Here is a 19,585-nt window from a genome sequence, read left to right as displayed (position 1 = left end):
TTCCAAGGAGCTTCAAGTTTGACTCAGACATGCCTATAATGCCAACATACAGCTTTCCAGAAGGTTAAAAGGAAAGTTATAAATATATTTGATACATAATTCTGCAGCAACGGCAGACGATTTTATGATTTAGGCTGTTCCTTCTGTTGGTTTCTTTGCAGAAGCTTAGGCTGGTTGCTAGGCAACTGACGGGGGGGGAACCTTTCTCTTTGCATTGCAGGCAGGAACCTTGGGAGCAACAGAGGCCTCGGGTGGCTCCTTAAATAGCATTGCTAGGGAATGGAAGTTAAAATATTGAACATTCATTGGTCAAAGATCCTGTTACAAAGGTCAGCCGTCTAGGGGATATTCAATAGTTTGATTTCTTTTGGTGTAAAGGAAAGATTAGAAGGGATGTGTGTATGTGCTGTAGATAGTACAACAAATGGAAATTTCCAAGGATTCCTGGCTGTCAAGCAGATTACATAGGTGGGCTATATAACAGCCTTCAGACTTAATTCCCTTGCCTTGACAAGAGTCTAAAGGGTGATGTTGGTCATGTTATGAAGGACAGATTTAAGCTTTTAAATCCTAGAATTTAGAAGGTACTTCTAAAAGTGAGTATCTGAAACTGCTTAACTGCAGTGCTCCTATTTGCTAAACGCAGGCTAAAAGAAAAGGGATGAATTGATCCCTGTGTTGAGAAAAGTAAATGCTATAGGGGATTCATGCTCATACTGCGAGTTTCACAGAAATGTAGAAATTCAATGGAAAGTTATCATCAGAACGAGTAATTCAGGAGTTCTCAATTGCTGGCGCTCTCTCGTGTCGTCTTCCCTCGTCACTGCAAGGTCATTTATAGCTAGAGAGCTGTGAATCTCAGGATGCAAGGAATACTAATTAATACTGATCTTTCATATTGATGAAAGATTTCTCCCCCCCGCCTTCCCCATGACCCCTTTGAGATGGTGCAGCTTTTAAGATAAGACTATTCTGGAAATCAAACAATTTTAGTTGTGGAGACTCATCTGTAGACTGAACGGCAAGATGAGTTGGGACTGAGGCTGCCAAGTCCACGTTCTTGTGGAAAGTCTTCCTCTGGCTGAAAGGTGTTACCAAAGAAGCAAAGTAGTAGAAAGGTTTTGGGGACCTTTGCAAAACTTAAGCAACTGTTTGTGGTGTGTCAGGTGTGCTTAGCATGACTTATTGTCTAGAAATTCCTCTTCCCTTTACTTAATGCTCATGGTTTCTTTATCTTCTAAATATGAAATAATTTCTCTTGCATCCTTATTTTCATTTGTTGCTTTTGTAGGAGTGGGAGAGAAGAGCAGAGCAGAAAAACTGGTAAATAGTGTTGGAGTGAGCAAGAAATACCAGCATTTGGACAGCATGTACATAAATTGATGACAAAATCTCTTTGGCCTTTTGGAAGAGTAAGCAAAAAAAAAAAAAAAACTCCTCGTGAGTTGTTCTTCATTCTGTACTGGTTGTAGGCAAGCATCTTTGAAGGGCATGCTTGCATACTTCATTATATAATTAGGAAATGAGGAAGGAGGGTTGTGTTTAATATTTAGATAGAAGTTTTCTTCCTTACATTACAACTCCCTTGTAGGATTCAAAACCATGGGAGATGTAATTACTCAGGGGAAAAATGTCTTTTTCTCCACCCTTCTCCTTCCCTAAAACTTCCCTTTGATTTCTCACTGCAGATTGACAGCCCTACCCGCTCATATTGAATGCGGTACACAGAGCTCTTTCAGAAGCCTGTATCGAAAGCAGGCATTTATCAGTATTGCCCATTACTTCCCAGCAACTGCCTTTACTAATTTTCTTTTCAGAAATTATTGTGGAACATACTGTTATCTCTGCAGAAGGAAAATATTGTATGCAAGAGGATTGGGTTGAGGAAAAATGTGATAAACAGCCTCCTGTAGATATTGGATTTAAACACAAAGCAGTGGTACCATGTCGTTCCCATGTCCCCACAGCAAAAACAAGAAGGCTGTTGGTATAAGAGTGATGAAAATGCCCAACTGAGCTAATAAAGATTCTTAAGATTCCTTACACAGTTCACTTTTTTTTGATGGCTGAACATACCCATTAAGGCAGCATTTTCATTCCATAGCCCTGATTTGAGCTCTGTGCCTTATTGGGCATAACAAAAGGAGACTGCTCATGAATCTGCTTAAACTTGATGAGGATCCTGAAGCTGGAACTCCTACGTTAGACCTCCCACAGAAAAAGTTGAAACCCCCATGAGGCAGCTGTTGGCAAGCTTGTGATTTCTTTTTAAACTGTGTCTGTTTAATGGGTATACAGGGGTATATAGACTTGAAAGCCTTTCCTCCCAGAGAAAAGCCAAATAAGAGCCGGAGGCAAATCCTTGACTTCCTAAAATCCTTGGGAACTGGCTCCAGTGCAGTGTTTATAACACAGCCATTAAAAAGCCAAACTGAAAGAACTTAAATCCTGGCCTCAATTTTGGTGTGAGCCCCTCTGAAGCTCAGAATTATTCATAAGAAGCATGAACTCGCTTGGCGTTCAAGCTTTGCTCTTCTCAAAACATGCCTCACCAATAAATCTAATTATTATTGCCTTGCAATGATTCTCACAAACAATGCGCTTGACTGCCTGGTCCACCCACACTAAGTGAAAGAATATGAACGTTTTAATTATCAGATTATTTCAATGTTACACAAACACTGCTTCAAATTAAATATTTTTACAAACCAATGACACATCTGTATTCAGTTCTCTGAGTGAATGATATTTGTTCCCTGCCTACTAATGCCTATAATTAATATCTCTAAAGCACCTTGTTATTATATTTCATGCCAGTCTCCCTAAGTAAGGTCACTGTGAGAGTGGGATATTCTTTCTGCTGCCATTCCTTGGCTAACGTTTTCATCTATATGTAACTTCTGCTGAGTAAGCTCTCAAAGTGAAATTAATTTTTGAAATGTAGCTGGGGAGAAAGACTTCATACCACCCATTTTCTAAAGCCACTCCTGGTCCATATGTATAACTGCAGGTCTTATAAACCTGTTTTAAGTGACAGAGCTCCGCAAATGTTTTAGAAGCGCTGTAATTCAGAAAGCGAGAGCTACAGTTTCTAACATTCAGAAGATTGTGAGTGCATGTGGTAAAGTAACTGCCTATGAGGCATTTGGGCGTAGAGACAGGGCTAGATTTTCTGCTTTGCTGCATTCGGTAGTTACAGTTCTGCTGTTGCCTCCTGAAGAGATTTTGGGCAGAACTGACAAGCGCTCTGCAGTTTAAGGCTGGCGGACACTGCAGAGTTGGCTTGTGTCCTGTGGACCAGCCTTGCTCAATGGGCAGACTGCAAACAGAGAGGGAGCACAGTTCAAGAGGAACGGGCAAGGAGCTGGGTTTTATGGCTTCTGTTCTGGTGTAGACCCTGAAAGATCTTACAACTATGGCGCAAATTAGAACAGGCCACTGGTTGCTCTGCCTTGTGCTAGCACTGGTTGTGCTGGCACGTGGGGCTCTAACTAGCTCCTAGGTGCCTCCTGCTTTCCCTGCCATCAAGCTGCTTACGTAGAACTGAGAAGCCACCACCAAGTTTGATCTGTATCCCTTTTTTTTTTTTTTTTTTTTTAAAAGCAGCGACACTGTAGACAGTACAGTCTTTTGTATACCCGGTCTTTGTAGTTCAGTTTTATATGATAAGGTAACAAGGTTTGGGGGAGGAGGAGGGGCGTGTTCAGCTGCACGTGCACTGCTCGAGTATGATGCTGATGGTATTGGCACACTGCTCGTGTTGCTCTGATCTGGCCTTGAAACACCTGCGGGGCTGGAATGTAGGCAGGAGAGCAGGAAGGAGGTACGTCAGGCTAAGACCCTTCTGGGATTAGTCTAGCTTTTACAGCTCATCCAGCAGTGGTACTGGGAACAACGCTTTCCTAACAGTGCAGGTAGCGTCCTATAAAAGAGGAGTAAGATGCCGTTAAAACCTGAGACGTCATTTCTCCTAAACAAAAGGAGTCAAGAAGTTTCATTCTGGGAGAGATGCTAGTCATCTAGTAACAGCAGAGTGCAGTGATGAGTTTGCATTTCTTTCTCTACCTTCCTCTTATTCCCTCAGGACTGATGTAGTGACTTTGAGTGGGGTGAGGTAACAATGTGAGCTCTAGAGCGGAGTTTGAGTCTCATCTTTGCCCCAAAACAGACTTTCCGTCTGGCTTTAGACAAATCATTGAATGACACATTTGCAATTGTAAAATACCAAATGTTTTGATACTTTTCTTGATATTATGCTCTACATAGATGGGAACAACCTTGAGAATCTGAGACATGCTGTTGCTCTTCCTTAGACCAAGCAGCAGGTACGCAAGCTTTTGGAGGAGGGTGGTTTGAGTTATGCTACCGTGGGGATCTTATGTGTATTGTGTTACAGTGCCCATCTCTCTCGTAGCGTGTGCAGGGCTGCTGTACATCTACTTTTTTCTTTTTCCCAGGCTCCCTTCCAAGCAAATTCTTACCCGGGCTTTTGAATCCCTTAGCAAGAACGGGACCTTCAGTCCTGTGGAGAAAGGAGGAGGCAGGCTCAGCCGGCTCCGGTGCGGTGTGAGGGGAGGGGAAGTGCTGATAACCAGTGGGAGTGTGAAGCTGCAGTTAGGGCTGCCAATTGTACGGGATTAGAGCAGGCTCCAAACCCAGCATCGTGTGCTGACAGGATCTCTGGTGGGGAGGGCTCTTAGGCATCAGAGAGACAGCCAGGAGCTGATACGAGTGGCCATTAGTGTGGCTCTGCAAGCTTCTATTAATGAATTTACTGCTCTCTGGTGATATAGAAAGGCCGTGACTATTTAATTTGCTTCTGAAAGTGAAGTCTCAGAGGGAGTGGGAGAGACCTTTGGGTCTTGGGACAGTGGGAAAGAGTTTGGGAGGAACTGGGAATGTAAGGAGAAATTCTGAGAAAAGGAAACTTCCCCTAGAGCTGAAGAATGAGAGAATTGTGGGGGCCCTGGATTCTGTAAGGAGGGAGTTGGAAACTTCTAAGAGACTATGGCCCAGGTGGCATGGGGTGGGCTATAAAACAGTGGCCGCTTCTTTCACATCCCCATCTGCTGACCGCACCTTCTGATCAGCATCTCCGACTATACCTTTCCTCATTCCCCTTTAAACTTTCTGAAATATGGCAGCCCTGAGTACGTGCTATAAAAAGCAGACAATGTTTGTAGAGCACATGAAATATCAAAAGGGCTATGCAACTGCTAAGCTTAGTAAGCGTTATTCATTAACAGTAACCTAACATTAGAAGACAGCAAGAGTTCAATGGGCTTTCTTTACAATAGGCTACTTAAACCACCCGCATGGAAGTTCATTCTTCTCCCTGCTGATCAATGTATTGCTCTGCAGTTGCCCCCTCTGCCCTTTCCCTGGTGGGATCTCAGGTGTATTGTTGTAAGTTCTGGGACTGGAGAGGGCAAGAAACCAAAATCCACAGAACGGTGACTGACTTAGTTGCACAAGCCTCTATTTAGGTGGCCCATGTGTAATATACTGAAGGATAACTTCTCTGTGACTTTTTTTATTTTCTTATTTTTATTTTTTGCTTGCTGGAAGATGATTGTGCAGTCGGGAAAACTGTTGCAAAATGCTTGTGCATTGGGAGAACAGACTTACAACAACCAGTGTGTTAACATCTGAGGAAAACTGTTTCTTGTAAAGTGCAGAGTCAGGACTGGTTCTCTGGCATATTTCCTCTGTGTTTGGGAAGAGTGTGTGTTTCTGTGTGCGTGCACACCACATGTATGTATGGAGGTGGGACTGAAGTTGCTAACTTGTTGCTCACGCATTGTTCTGTACCTTATGTCACTATTTTGTACGTTTCACTGAAATATCTTGCTTGGGCTCCGTAACAGCATTGTCTAATCAGCCTTTTTTATTTCCACCCCCCTCTCTCCCCCTCCTCCTCCTCCTCCAGTCAGCATATGCTGTGTCAGTGCTCAAAGAGTGTGCTAAGCTGCGACCTGCAGATCCCACCGTTCCCCTTCTGGCTGCCAAGGTCTGCATTGGACCACTGCACTGGGTAAGCAAGCTGATGCAATTCTTACGTAATGTATCAGGTACCGCAGTGACAGTGCCATAGTGTAGCTGAGGAGGCAGGGGGAGGAGGAGAAGAGGAATCTTTGTTAAAAATCATGTAAGCAGGCACATACATGCATCTAAGTGAACAGAAGTTCAATCTGGCTGGCCCATTAAACAAAGGGTGGGGCTGGGGAGCCGTAACAGCAGCCTGGGGACTGCTGCTTCAAGTGACTATCCAGAGCTGAATTGGCCACCCTTCTAGCCCCTGGAAGGCAGAAGCTAATCAGTGTAAGTGGGTCTGGCCGTTGCACTGTTAGACAGTTCAGCTCTGCTGGACGATTCGATCCTTTGTTCTTGAAGCTGCTGTGTCAGTGATTTCTGTTCTGGATGTGTTAATGTATGCCCCAGAAGCAGAGTGGGAGTGGAAGTCTGTGCCTGTGAAATCCTGATTATTCCAAGGAGCAGAAACATCTGTCAGTCTTTTGCTGCTTGGTTTAATTAATTGAATGGCGGCCTGCTGTTTTCACCTCTGTCCTCACCACAAGGTGTCCCTGCAGTTGGTGAAGGATTATAGTTGTTAATATAAGCAAAGCAAAGATGCAGGAAAGCATGAAAGAAAATGCCAGAAGCAGAAAATACCAGAATCTGCCCAGATTCTGGGGGAAAAATTGTAGGGGCTAAATTCATTGTGACCCCCTCTCCCCTTCCCCCCCCCCCCCAGCCAATCATCTGCATCACTGTTTGATGTAAATCTGTATTATTTGGTTGTATTATTAATTGAATTGTATCAGTGAGGAGATCTGATCTTGTATGTTTTTTGAATGAAGTATGCTGTTCCGAACTATAATGGTTAAGGTCACGTGTGAGTCAGCAAAAAGTGGGAAGCATCTTGCTGTAGGAACAAATCTTTCAGGTTTGAGGGCCTTGAGGGAAGCCTTGCTGAATTTACCTAACCTGTCTCTGCACTTTGGAGCAATTTAGCTCTCCTGTACCTTTAGCTCAGTATCTCTGCTTGGAGGGATGAAAGTGAATCTTTCTTTTAGCAAAACAGAAATAGTCTCCCGATTCTTAGTGATTTCAAAATGGTATGTAAGCCAGACAGAAGATCTGTGTTGAACGTTCTTATTAATATCTCTATTGATGCAGTTTTCAAAGCAAGGTTGGCTTGTCATTAGCCTAAAACATCGTCAAGTACGTTGTTAAATATTTCTCTATGTAGGCTCTGAAGCTGGAGGAGCTTCATGGGTTAAATGCCTGCTTTCACTTGGAGCCATAGTGCAGGACTGCAAGACCGTGATGCCAGCCCTAGCAGTTCTACGGTCTCGGTTCTGGTCAGGAGGAAAAAAAAAAAAGCAGCAGAACAGTCATTAAATTTAGGGAAAATATTTCTCTGAGGTCAGGCTAGTTTTTGCCTAGGAGCCTAAATTTTGGTATGGAAGACACTTGGGATCTCTGTATTGCAAATAATCCTCCTACTCTTCTGCCTTTCTGTTTTGTGAACGTGGATCTGACAAGAAGGAGGCACTGGAGCCACAGAGAGGGGAGGAGCTCTGCTGATACTTGCAAGCAAAGAACTACTGACTGGGAACCTGAAGGCTGGGGCAGCCTTGGCTGAAGACCATGGGAGGGTGAAGTTCAGGATCCTGAGAGGAGAGGGAACAAGGCAAATAGCAGGATCACAATCCTGGACTTCAGGAGAGCAAACTTTGGCCTCTTCAGGGACCTACTTGGAAGAATCCCATGGGTTATGGTCCTGGAGGGGAGGGTTCCAGGAAAGCTGGTTAATTTTCAAGAATCACCTCCTCCAAGCTCAACAAAGGTCCATCCTGGTGTACAGGAAATCAAGCAAGTAGCTGTAGCAGGAGGCCTGCATAGATGAACAAGAAAATCCTGACTAAACTCAAACATAAAAGGGAGGCTACGAGAGATAGAAGCAAGGACAGGTGACCCAGGAGGAATATAGAGACACTGCCCAAATGTGCAGGGACACTGTTAGGGAGACCCAAGCCTGTCTGGAGTGGAATCCGGTGACAGATGTGAATAGCAAGAAGAAAGGCTGTCGTGGGTGGAATGAGGAGGAGGAATGCACTTCACTCGGTAGAGAGAAGCAGCAATATATTTTATTGATTTAACAGAGTACAATTGTGATTTCTTATTGACTTAACAGTACAATCGATTAAGACAGCAACTTAACAAGGATTGAATGGCAAGATTCACCTGGGTTATTTACTGCTTGGAGGACAGGGTCAGCTGAATGTGTCAAGGAGGCCCTCCTGTTGAGTCACGAGGCTTAGAGAGGACCCGAGCGGATTCGATCCTAGTCCCAGACTTGATCAACGATTTATGTCTAAGGAGTGTTTGCACAATCACCCAGAAATGTAACCTAGCAAAACTTGCAAGGCAGAGGTCGGGGAAACCCAGTCCTAGTCTAAATTTTATGCCTAAAGTTTGTGCCTAAGAATTACGTCAAAAGTTTATAAGCACAATCAATCAGAAAGGTAACTTAACAAAGGTTTAGCATGCTATCAGTGTCACTTACTGAGGATCTGTTGCTGGTAAGGAATCTCTTGACCTCGAGGAGTAACCTTGAGAGGTGTCCTTGCTCAAGAGGAGATTCTGCAGTGCGGCCTACCGATGTGCAGGAGAGCTCAATGGGCTCTGGGCTCCCCCCAATTTATGGGGGTAAGATGATTGACTCCTAGTCATATTAGCATACTAGATGGTGCTCAGTTAGCCCCTGTCCAGGTACGTTTGCATGCTAGATGGGTTTTGGTTAGTGCATGCTCATTTAGCCCCTTTCCAGGTGCCCTGCGAGGAGATAATGTTTGGGCTAAGGGGGAGAACAGCACCATCTCAAGGTGATGTTTAGGCTGAGAGAGAAGAGCAGCACATCGGGGCGGGTAAGGAGCGCACCGTCACAAAGGCAGCAAAAGGAGAACTAGGGAAAATGTGGACCTGCTCCTGAACGGGACCTGGTGACAAAGAACACAGAGAAAGGCTGAGGCACTCAGTGCCTTCTTTCCTGCAGTTTTTCCTGGTAAGATTTGCCCTCAGGCATCCCAGACCTCTTGAGAATGGCCGGAAAGTCTGGAGCAAGGAAGAATTACCCTCAGTGGAGGAGGATCACGTTAGGGAACGCTTAGACTGGATGTACGCAAGTCCATGGGACCTGATGGGATGTACCCACGAGTGCCAAGGCAGCTGACTGGTGTCGTTGTGAGGCCACTCAATCTTTGAAAAGTCATGGTGATCAGGGGAGATTCCTGAGGACCAGAAGAAAATAGGTGCTACTCCTGACTTCAGGAGGGGCAAGGAGGAAAATAATCCCAGAAAAAAAATTCCAAATGTATTAAGGACAACAAAGTGATTAGGAGCAGTCAGCATAGTTTTCGTGCTTGACCCACCTGATACTCTTCTACAGTGAGATGACTGGCTTAGTGGATGAAGGGAGAGCAGTGGATGTTGTTTATCTTGACTTTAGCAAAGCTTTCAGCAGTCTCCCATAACATTCTTATAGATAAATGAAGTATGGTCTAAATAAGCCATCAGTGAGGTGAATTGAAAACTGGCTGAACTACGGGGCTCAAAAGGCTGTGATCGCTGGCACAAAGTTCAGCTGGAGGTGAGTGACTAGTGATGTACCTTAGGGGACTGATACTTGGTCCAGTGATGACATTAAAGGGACAGAGTGCTGCACCCTCAGCAAGCCTGCAGATGATGCAAAATCAGAAGGAGTGGCTGATAAACAAGATGCTTGTGCTGCTACTCAGGGGACCTCAACAGGCTGGCAAATTTGGCCGACAGGAATCTCACGAAGTGCAGCCAAGGGAAATGACAAGCCCTGCCCCTAGGGAGAAATGACCACATGCTGGTGGATCAGCTGGAAGGGTGCTTTGCAGAAAAGGACCTGGCAGTCCAGGTGGATGCCAACTTGACCATGAGCCAGCAGTGTGCCCTTGTGGCAAAGACTACCAACAGCATCCTGGGCTGCGTTAGGCAGAGGGTCACCAGCAGGTCGAGACAGTGATCCTTCCCCTCTACTCAGCACTGGTGGGGCCACATCTGGAGTGCTGTGTCCAGTGCTGGGCTCCCCAGTACAAGAGAGAGGGACGTATGGGATTGAGGCCAGTGAAGGGCCACAGAGATGATTAAAGGACGGGAGCACCTGACGTACAAGGAAAGTCTGAGAGAGCTGTCGTCGTTTAACTAGGAGAAGAGAAGGTTCGGACGGGATCTTATTAATGTGTGTAAACACATAATGGGGGGAAGAAGTAAAGAAAATGGAGTCAGACTCTTAGTGGTACCAAGCGACAGGAAGAGAGGTTACGGTCCCTAATTGGAATACAGGAAATGAAACTTACACATAAACAAAGAACTTTTTTTTTTCCTGTAAGGGTGGTTGAACACCGGAACAGATTGCTGAGAGAAGTCGTGGAGTCTCCATCCGTGGATATATTCAAAACCCAAGTGGATCTCAGAAACCTCCTCTAGTTTACCCTGCCAAGAGAAGGGGGCTGGACCAGATGACTTCCAGAGATTCCTTCTAACCTTCATAATTCTGTGATAGAGCCTGAACGCTAGAGTCTGCATTCCAACTATTAACTTCACAAACAGCCAGGAAACAACAAATCGCTGACCTCAAAGCCAGTACGCTAACCACTTCTAAACGCAAATAGTAGCTTCAGGCAGGCTGTGGTCTCTTAATTGCTAAAACACATTGTGATCTCTGCTGTGGCTAGCCTTCAGACAACATTTAAATACAGTGAATGCATCTTTTAAGATTCAGTGCTAAAATCAAGATCCCTGGCGTGATCTTTAACAGGATCAATGAAGTTCTAGCAAAGGCGTTCTACTGGAGTCATTGTTATTTGCTGAGGTGAAAGGACCGGGTTTCTGTACCTAGAGAAAAGAAATGGCATAGAATCCTTCTTTCTCATGTGTTAGCTCGGCATTTATCCAGTTCTCAGTACTAAGGTCTGAATTTCAAATTATGTCCTTAAACTGTGTCTACCACCTGTACATTGAACTCTTCATCACATTTGCGAGCCTAAATTTAAGGTATTTCCATGCTAGATAATTTAGAATTTGTCCTATTCATTGGTCCTTCTCACAGCGTACCTTTGGATCTGTTAACATAGCTAGTACGTAAAGAATACAGTCTTCTTTTTAACTGTCCCAGACACATTTTAACTGCTATAGCAAGGTAATTCAGCCGCAGCTCTGTTCTCAGGCAGTCCAGTATCTCCAGATTTCATATACCTGTGAAGTGATAAAGCGACAGTCTAACCCTAAATAAATAGGAGAAGGAAGTGAAAAGGTGAGCTGTCTTTGTTATTTCCGAGTAAGAGGTTTTTTTTTTTTCCTCCAACTACTGTGTTTTTGACGGCGTGAAACACCTTTTTTCAGTGGCTTTGGATTAGACCTTTGCCCAAAACTGGGGTGCAGTCTGACATGCAGATGTTATTTCACAAGAGCCTAATCTTACTGCAGTTGTCATCTCGAGTGGAACCTCACGAACTAAAACTGAATGAAAAAATATCCCTCTTCCCTCTTTTTTTTTCCACCTAGTGACTTATGCTCTACCCTGATGCCAAACTTTTGATGAGACTGTGTAAGCATTATAATTGCAGGTAGTAAGAGGGAAATTTGAGCACCTTTTAAAAGAACTGAAAAGGTAGGTTCCCACATCAAATAGTTAGAGATGCTTGTGATATTACTGGCAAACTCCTTTGCGTAATGAAGACCTTCCTGCTTAAGAGAGCTGTTGTTTTTCTAAATGTCACCCTTACAGTAATTATTTACATGGCAGTCAAATCAGAAATGAATCATTTAAACTGGAAGTGAACAAGTTAATGCTGTTATAAAATAGAAAACAGGGTAGACATGGCACTGGAATGGTTTAACAGTTTACGTATTACATATTAACAGTCAAACACTCAAACATACTTTGCTTTTCAGAACACATAAAATATGATTAATTTCTCAATTAGGAAGTATATCTATGTACTTGGTTATTGACTAGTCAAAAGGGTGAAATCGGATCACCATTTATACAAATGAAACAGCTAATTTATATCTCCTGCATCTCCCACTAAATTGCTTTTGGTGCAGTATTATGCATGTGTTTATAGTCCACAGACAAGCAGTACTTCAGTTTTTTGGCTTTCTGTTTTTGTTTTTTTCATTGCTAGTAACTGGCATAATTCAGCATCATTTATGCTGCTGAATAATTGCAGAATGTCACGAGGAGCACAGAATGGTTTCTTTCCCGATTAATCAGATGGTCATTTAACCTATATTGCTGACTTTGTTTACGGTATCTTAGCACACTTTAAGAACCAAAAATAAATATTAATTGAAATGTACTCTAGTGCCTTAGAACATTGAGGATGCCCAAATCAGATCTATGAAATAATCTTTCAATGCAGAATAAACAAAAATAAAAACAGACATCCATAATGTGCCATGCAAATCAATATGTAACAGAGCCTGATGTGGGAAAGAGCTGAATGCCCCCAGCTTCTGTTGTGACAGTATAACCAAATTATTAGCTGATGTAAGTTGGCACTGCTCCACTGGTATATTGCTGACGCCCTGCTGGCTGACAGCAGCGGATGATCTGTCCTCCCTAACAATTAGCTTTCAGGATTGGGCCTGCAATAAACAGCTGCGTGAGGTAGGCAATATTTTGGTCACCTTGTTTTCAAGTTACAGGTTTTCACAAATGAAAACAAGGCAGAAGGAGCAGCAAATTGATACTCCATTAGTTTTAAAGTTTTTGCCAGTTGTCTTAGAGAAGAAAAAAAGCTCCAGAACTTGTGCAGCTATGTAGATCACGTTTGTCTGGCCAAGATGCAGTTGGACCTGTACTTGATAAAGTCCATGAGATAGGGAAGCTTTCAGCAAAGTTGGATCTTTCCCTTTATACCATATCTTGCACAGTATGCAGGTGTATTTTAAATGTTTTGGTGGGTTCAGCATCACTTTTAAGGCACAGTGCTCCCTAGCACTCCTAGTTTGCCAGAGTTTCTGTACAACCGTTTGCCTAACTCGTATGTGAATGATTCTTGCAGGTGAACAGAAAGTCCGTTTGTCTTTTAGCTTTCCAGAAAGTGCTATGAAACGTTTGACTGCTGAAGCTTGGAGCACCATTTTAAATTTTCACTAGAAAGTTGACGTGGCCTACAGCAGAATGTCCACAGTGTAGTTGTCCTGCCTTGGTCCAGTATAAATTCAGAGTGCCACTCAGTAAAAGACTTACTGCAGTTCCCTACTTCACTCAGCCTTCCTTGGCATGGCCTCAGCTGAATGCAGACTTGCCTATTTTGGCAATGATTCTGAGTTGCAGCGTGAGTTGTTTTTGATAGTACAGTGCTGCTAATTTCACAAGTAATTCAGGATATCGGGGTGCATTCAGGACCCAGTTGGGGCAGACGTTGTGAAAGTACTAAAAACAGAGCTTCTGGCTACAGGCAAATGTTAAACAGTGATTTTTCTGTTTTATGAGTCTTATTTAAAGGTATTTGGGGTTACTAGGATGTTTTGTTGTGGTTTTTTTCCTCCATTGTGAGTTCAATGGAAGCGTGCTTAGAGCTTTGTAAATGCACATGAGGACAAATAATCTATACTTAGATTCCCCTTAGTCCTGGGGTTACCTCGAATGCTCTAGGACTCTGTTCAACAGAGTAGGAAGACACAAGTCATGTTGCTAGTATTTTCAGTGACTCACAGTTGATACCCCAGAAATAGCCTTGTGGTGGTCCTAAACTTGCATGCTACTGAACAATACCAGTTCTATCAGATAGTATGAATTTGCTCTCTGGCTGATAGGATGTTTTGGAGGGACTTCAACCTATGGCAAAAGCTGCAGCACAAGATGGTGCTGTGCCTTCTAGCAAAAGTACTTCCCTCGTTTCTTTCAGCTCTCAGACCTTAGCAGGTACAACCAGGCGTTCTGCTCTAGCGTTTTGCTGGGAAGATGGAGACAGTGCCATCGGTCAGGGGAAAAATAGAATGGAGCAAGGAGTCATAAAGAGTCTGCAAGACGTACTATGAGGTCAATACATCGTAACGTGTGTGGGATTTGGCAGGATGTGGATTTAGGACTGCAATGCTTCTGAAGTGATAGTTTATCATCCACTACTTCCACAGGCCCCTTAATCTTAGGGAGCTTCTATCTGGTGTTGACTTTTCCACTTTAAAAAAGAAATGCTGTGCATGTGCTAGTACCTGGTCACCTAGGAGCCCTGGAGCTGGATGCTTACCTTTTACTGCAGTATGAATAATATAGAAAGATCAAATCTAGTCCCATTACCTGAATTATCTGACCTCCTGAGCAGATTCTCTAAAGGACTGACATCGCTAGGGAGAGAGGGTAGGGATAAAGCAAGGATAAGGAGATCAGAGATTTCTTCCGTCCTCTAAAAAGCTGTTCTTGCTTACATTGCACGTGCTCTTACTGGGGCAATGCCAAGGTTTTGGACATCAAAGATGGCCAAGAATCTTGTCTTCTCTCCTTTGTGAATAAACCGCTCTTGCTGCAGTGGAGGGAAAGGCCCCAGATATTCCTAAATTCAAGGACTGAGCTTACATGCTGAGCAAGTTCGCAGGCTTAGCAACGACGACACAGAAAACGCTGACTAGACCAACAATAGAAAGCATGGGGATTTTTGTTTCCTGACATGCACAATGTGTGTCTTGTATGCTGTAAAAAGCTGCGGGACACAGCCTTTTCATTATATGACATCTTATTGACCACTTTCTTCCTGTGCATTTCTCCCCTTTCTCCTCTTTTACCAGTTATTTAATTCTTTTTTTTTTTTTCCTCTTTGTATTAGTGTCCATAGTTACAATCCAATATACCAAAAATGATAACAGGAGGTCAAGCCTTCTGGTTAACTCAACATCACATGCAGTTATAAGGTGATGTTTTGTGTAGATGGCCTTTTCATAGGATTCGATCCTTTATTTACTCAGGTATTACTCAGTCTCACTGGTATCCAGACTTCCCTGTTTGACTGACCTTCTTGTCTGCTGTCCTAGACCAGTGTCCCATGATATATTTCCTCTCTCCTCCCTTGCACATTCCTCTTCTTGGGCGCAACAAGCTGCCATTTCCATGCTGCTGTACATGATCGATTTGCTTGTCCTCAATTGTTCTAAATCTGTGCTGGTGGGAACTGACTGCAGCTCCCACTTACAGTCCTGGAGGGTGTTGATTCAATAGGGTTGGGCGTCAGCCTTTCTAAAAACAAGCTGGGTGGTGGTTGAAAACCAGCTGGGTGGCGATAGGCCAGAGGACAGCACCTGCTGTTCCCCGCTCTCTTGTCAGTATGCCCACGGGCTTGGCTGAAGCATACACCAAAACCTCCGGTCAAATAACAAGGGTTGCTGGAACAGCAGCTCTCTGTTTCAGGGAAAACATCCCTCAGGGTTAGGCAGCTAACAACTGTTCCATTTCCATCAAAGGTGATGGAGGGGGTGGGAGGAAAAAATAACCCGCAATATTACGGTCTTATCAGCGTCGCTTTGCAATTTGGCATTGTGTTTCTCTCCAGGTGTGCGCTCCTCTTGCGTGAAGGAGAGATTACTTAGCTAGAGCTTCTGAGTACCTCCTCACAGGTTGTACAGCTTGAGTTCAAAATATAATAAGTTTATCTTAGGTTGTTTCCCCCCAACACCTGCTTTCTTCCACCCCGACTGTCTGAATGCCAGGAGCCTCTTCCTTCTGCCTGCAACCTGTAGTTCTGCCCCTTTCTCCATGAGCTATTCAATGTGAAGTACGCAGAATGTAACTATAGTAAGGAGGAGATCAGAGATGCATCTTTGTGGCTTTGAGACTTTGTTTTCACTTGCTTCTGAGAGAAAAATGAGTAGTGATTCTAAGGAAGCTGAATTCAGGCGGTTACCTGTACATGGATGCCCAAAGAATTCTCTTTTCGATAGTGCTGGGAACTGCTGTTGGCGCTGCTAGCGAGCACGTTCTGTGCCTTTCCCGATCACAGCGATGCCGTGCCAGCCGTGCTGGGGGGGATGTGGAATCCTGCAGCTCAGAGCTCGCTAGCGAGGCTCTATAAGCTGCAACAGAAAGTTTTGATCTGTGTTCCTTACCCTTCTAAGTCACTGTTGTGTTGTCCTAAGGTCAGAGTCCTCCTCTGAAGTGAATGAACCATTTAGCTTCCCTTTGTATGGAGGCTGAGCCCCTGGCTGTGCAGCAAGAGTAGGAATGGACGTCTCTTCTCTTGATAGGCTTTCTCCAACTCAGCTCAGTTGTAACTACTGAGATCTCACAACTTCTGGGAGTCCCACTGGGTGAGACCCCACGTGCGTGGCACCACATGGGAAAAGGGGCAAGGGAGAGTGGCTCCTGCAGCCTGTGATCACATGGCACCATGTAGGAGCCGCATGGAGAATGGTTGTGTCTGATGGGACTCCATAGGGACTGAGGTTTCATTTGAAGGTCTGCCCTCCTTTTCTATGGCTACAGCACAGTGGAGGCATTTCTTACACTTAAGGAACCCCATTGGCACAGCTTGACTGGCAGTTCATAGGTCAGGCCAGCTGCTGGTCCCTTAGTGAGGTGTGTGGGGAGGGATTTTTTCCCCCCAGAATGCAGGCAGGTTAGGGACAGTTTGCATCAGAGAGTTGAATCCTCACAGTGGGTGGTGATGCAAGTGAAAGGTTTGGCTTTTCACACTTGCCCAGAATGATTGAAGAGTAGGAGTATTGGAGAAGAGGGGGCAGATGGCAGTCACAGCAGGGCTGGCAGGGGAAGTGGCTGAGCGCTGTAAGAAAGAAAAGTAAATGTTCTTATAAACAGAACCAGCTGCTGAGCTATGCTGGGGATTGCAAGGCCGTTTATTTTTGAAGTAATCTTCAACTGACCAGGCTTGCATTTGTGAGAATCTTTGTAGCTGGTCAGAGTGCCATTAGTGTTAGTATGAATAAATGTTTACGAGAATGGTTGTGTTAGAAGTGCTCTTTCAGCTGTTCTGAATGAAAAGTTGTGTTTTTAATTATTCATACAATAGATTAATCTGACACTCACAGGTGGCCCTGGATAACTGGCAGGCAAGAAAGCTGAATGGTGTGCTGCTGATTTATGCAGCATAGGCCATCAGTCAGGGACTGGAAACACCATCAGGTGACCGTTCAGAGGAACAATGGAGCAAAATCTCTCCAATTTTAAATGTCTCTGTTTCAACTCCAAACCTTTCCTTCAATCTTCTTTTTTCATACACACTCTACCCACTCCTACCCTTGTTTGCTAGCTATTAGAATTCCTTGTATAATGCTTTTCTTCATCTAAGAGACTGCTTGGAGCAAAGCATATGTGGGGAGAAGAGACAAGGAAGAAAGAGTAGGAATATAGCTGTTTACGTTGGGAAAAGAGGTGCCTAATTAGTTTTTTGGCTACAGAGATTTCATGTCTTACATAAAAGTTCCTGGGAGCGGAAGAATTCAGTCATTGTTTCATAGGAAGGTTGTTTTTTTTTTTCTTCCCCTCCATGCCGAGTTATGGGACACTCTCTTCTTCCATTGTCCTAGGCTCCAATCCAGAACATGCTGCATTGTGTGGCAGGGAGGTTGGTAGGGCTGCAGGGAATGGGATTAAGAATTCTCCTGGGGGAAACCCTAATCTTCCTGGCATGGTTGGGGTTTAAAGGTCTCATCTGAGCATCACAGAGGCCAGCAGGAGTGTTTCTGCTGTTTTCAGCAGCCTTTAGATGATACTATTAAAGGTGGTCCTTGCTATATAGCCAGTGATCTCAAGTATGCACGTGAAGGGAGTGTCCCTTTTTCAGTTAGTAGTTTCCAGATTCATTGTAGACTAGGCAATCAGCAAGACTGTAATGTCTACCTAGTGCTTTCATTGAATAGTTTGATGATAAACTGTATGTTGGTCCTTGGGCTGACCGGTCTGAGGGTTCAGAAATTTGGAAACTGTTGATCTAGATCTAGTCTGAAGTGGTGTGGTCTCAGGGGACCTGTGCAAGTGAGGAAAGGACACAAGCACTGGCGATTGCTTCTTTGCTCACAGACTTCTCAGCCTTTCTTTGTGTTTGCGTTGCTAGTAAAGATTTTCTTACGTTTAATATAAACGAATGAATACCAACCCTTTGTTCGTATAGCTATTAGTATTGTCAGCTGAATGTCTTGAGGTGATGCAAGTAGGCAGCCCCTTGATAAGCTAGTATATTAGGCCTGTTCGTAAGTAGAGTATTAACATAGCACTGCAGAATGGAAATTTCTGGTCTGCTGGTACATTTTTGGCTCCACTTCATTACAAGTGACTCCTTTTAGATATGAAGGAAGCATTAGGGTCCAAAGTCTACAAAGCTGAGTATTAAAATAGTGCATTTCAGTTATGTCCGCAGTACTTGCGTTTAAAAAAAATTGGATTCCAAACAAAACCCCATCTCCTCAAAACAAAGTAACGTTATGCCTGACAATGAATTGCCTTGTAATGGAAGTTGCCAAAAGTAGGATTTTTCAGGTAGTGCAATGCTGTCTGGTTCTTAATCAGAAATGGCTGTGGCTTATGGCTGACAGGATCTGCATACTATCTTGTACACAAATGAGGCCTTCCTGTAGGCTCTGTATCTTTCAAGCATTAGCTGTAGCTTTCATCTGTCCCTGATTTAGACCCTTGCAGATATTTACAGCCTACGGGTCTTAGTTTTTTCTGCTTACAGAGAGTGAGTGATGTTAATGAGAGTTTAAGTTTTTAGTGAGAAGAAGGCTATCTTGTAATAGATGAATTCACTTATTTTTGGTTAGAAATTGTCATTGAAGGTGATTTTAAAGGTACTGAAGCTTTATGTATTTTTATTAGGCTTAGATCTGTGTCGTCAATTGGGAAGGCAGGTTGGGAGAACAACAGTTTGTCCTGTAATAGGAGAAACAGACTGAATGTATTTTACCATTTTGGAGGCTCATTCTGAGATGTGGCAAGTGCTTTCTGTGCCGATTAAGACCTGTGGTGCAAAATGCTATGCATCTCCAATAGAATGGTATCCTTGCAAAAGATACAGAATATGCCTACTGCTGCAGGTCCTGCAGTGTTTTGGATTGAAATCTGGGTGCTGAATTTGCTACCTCCTTCCTGTGACGACCGAACTGCAAGTGGCAGCTGAATTCAGCGTACAGTGAGGTGCTTTCTCGTTTTACTCTCTCAGTGTTTTAAAACAAGTAGAATTTGCTCAGGTTTAAAACACTGTATAGCAAAACTGGACATGGGCAAATTCAGACGAAGACCCTTGTTAGACCTATCAGTGTACTGCCAGGATGGTAAGTAAGTAGTTAGTTGGTCCAACATGTGTATTTAAGATTGCATGACTGGGGAGGGAAGTATGAAAATAAGATAGAGGGTCCTTTAATCACTTTAAACATCTGGAAATGATTTGGGGTGGATGGCTAAACAAAAAGAAAACTTTTCTGGAAACAGTATGGGAACTAAGGTCTGATCATCTGTCCTCATATGTCCTCCTTTCTGTGAATGTTTGGTGTGAAAGCCCTTTTATGAATGGCTCACTTACAGATAAGTATGACA

At 43.8% G+C, this 19,585-nt stretch overlaps 1 protein-coding gene across 3 annotated transcripts in view; it reads left to right on the top strand.

Moving 5' to 3' along the window:
- Positions 1-19,585, top strand: part of TTC7A (tetratricopeptide repeat domain 7A) — a 183,942-nt gene that overhangs the window by 52,885 nt on the left and 111,472 nt on the right. For 2 of the 3 annotated variants that reach the window (XM_068939596.1, XM_009676263.2), the window contains exon 11: positions 5,930-6,034. The exons of the other annotated variant lie outside the window; for it this stretch is intronic. In XM_068939596.1, the coding sequence (XP_068795697.1) occupies positions 5,930-6,034 (105 nt within the window). The remainder of the gene's footprint in view (positions 1-5,929; positions 6,035-19,585) is intronic. 3 annotated transcript variants of the gene reach the window in all.

The sequence above is a fragment of the Struthio camelus genome, chromosome 3, assembly GCF_040807025.1.
Source record: "Struthio camelus isolate bStrCam1 chromosome 3, bStrCam1.hap1, whole genome shotgun sequence".
In the NCBI taxonomy this organism is placed as follows: domain Eukaryota; kingdom Metazoa; phylum Chordata; class Aves; order Struthioniformes; family Struthionidae; genus Struthio; species Struthio camelus.
This window is presented reverse-complemented; position numbering and strand designations above follow the sequence as displayed.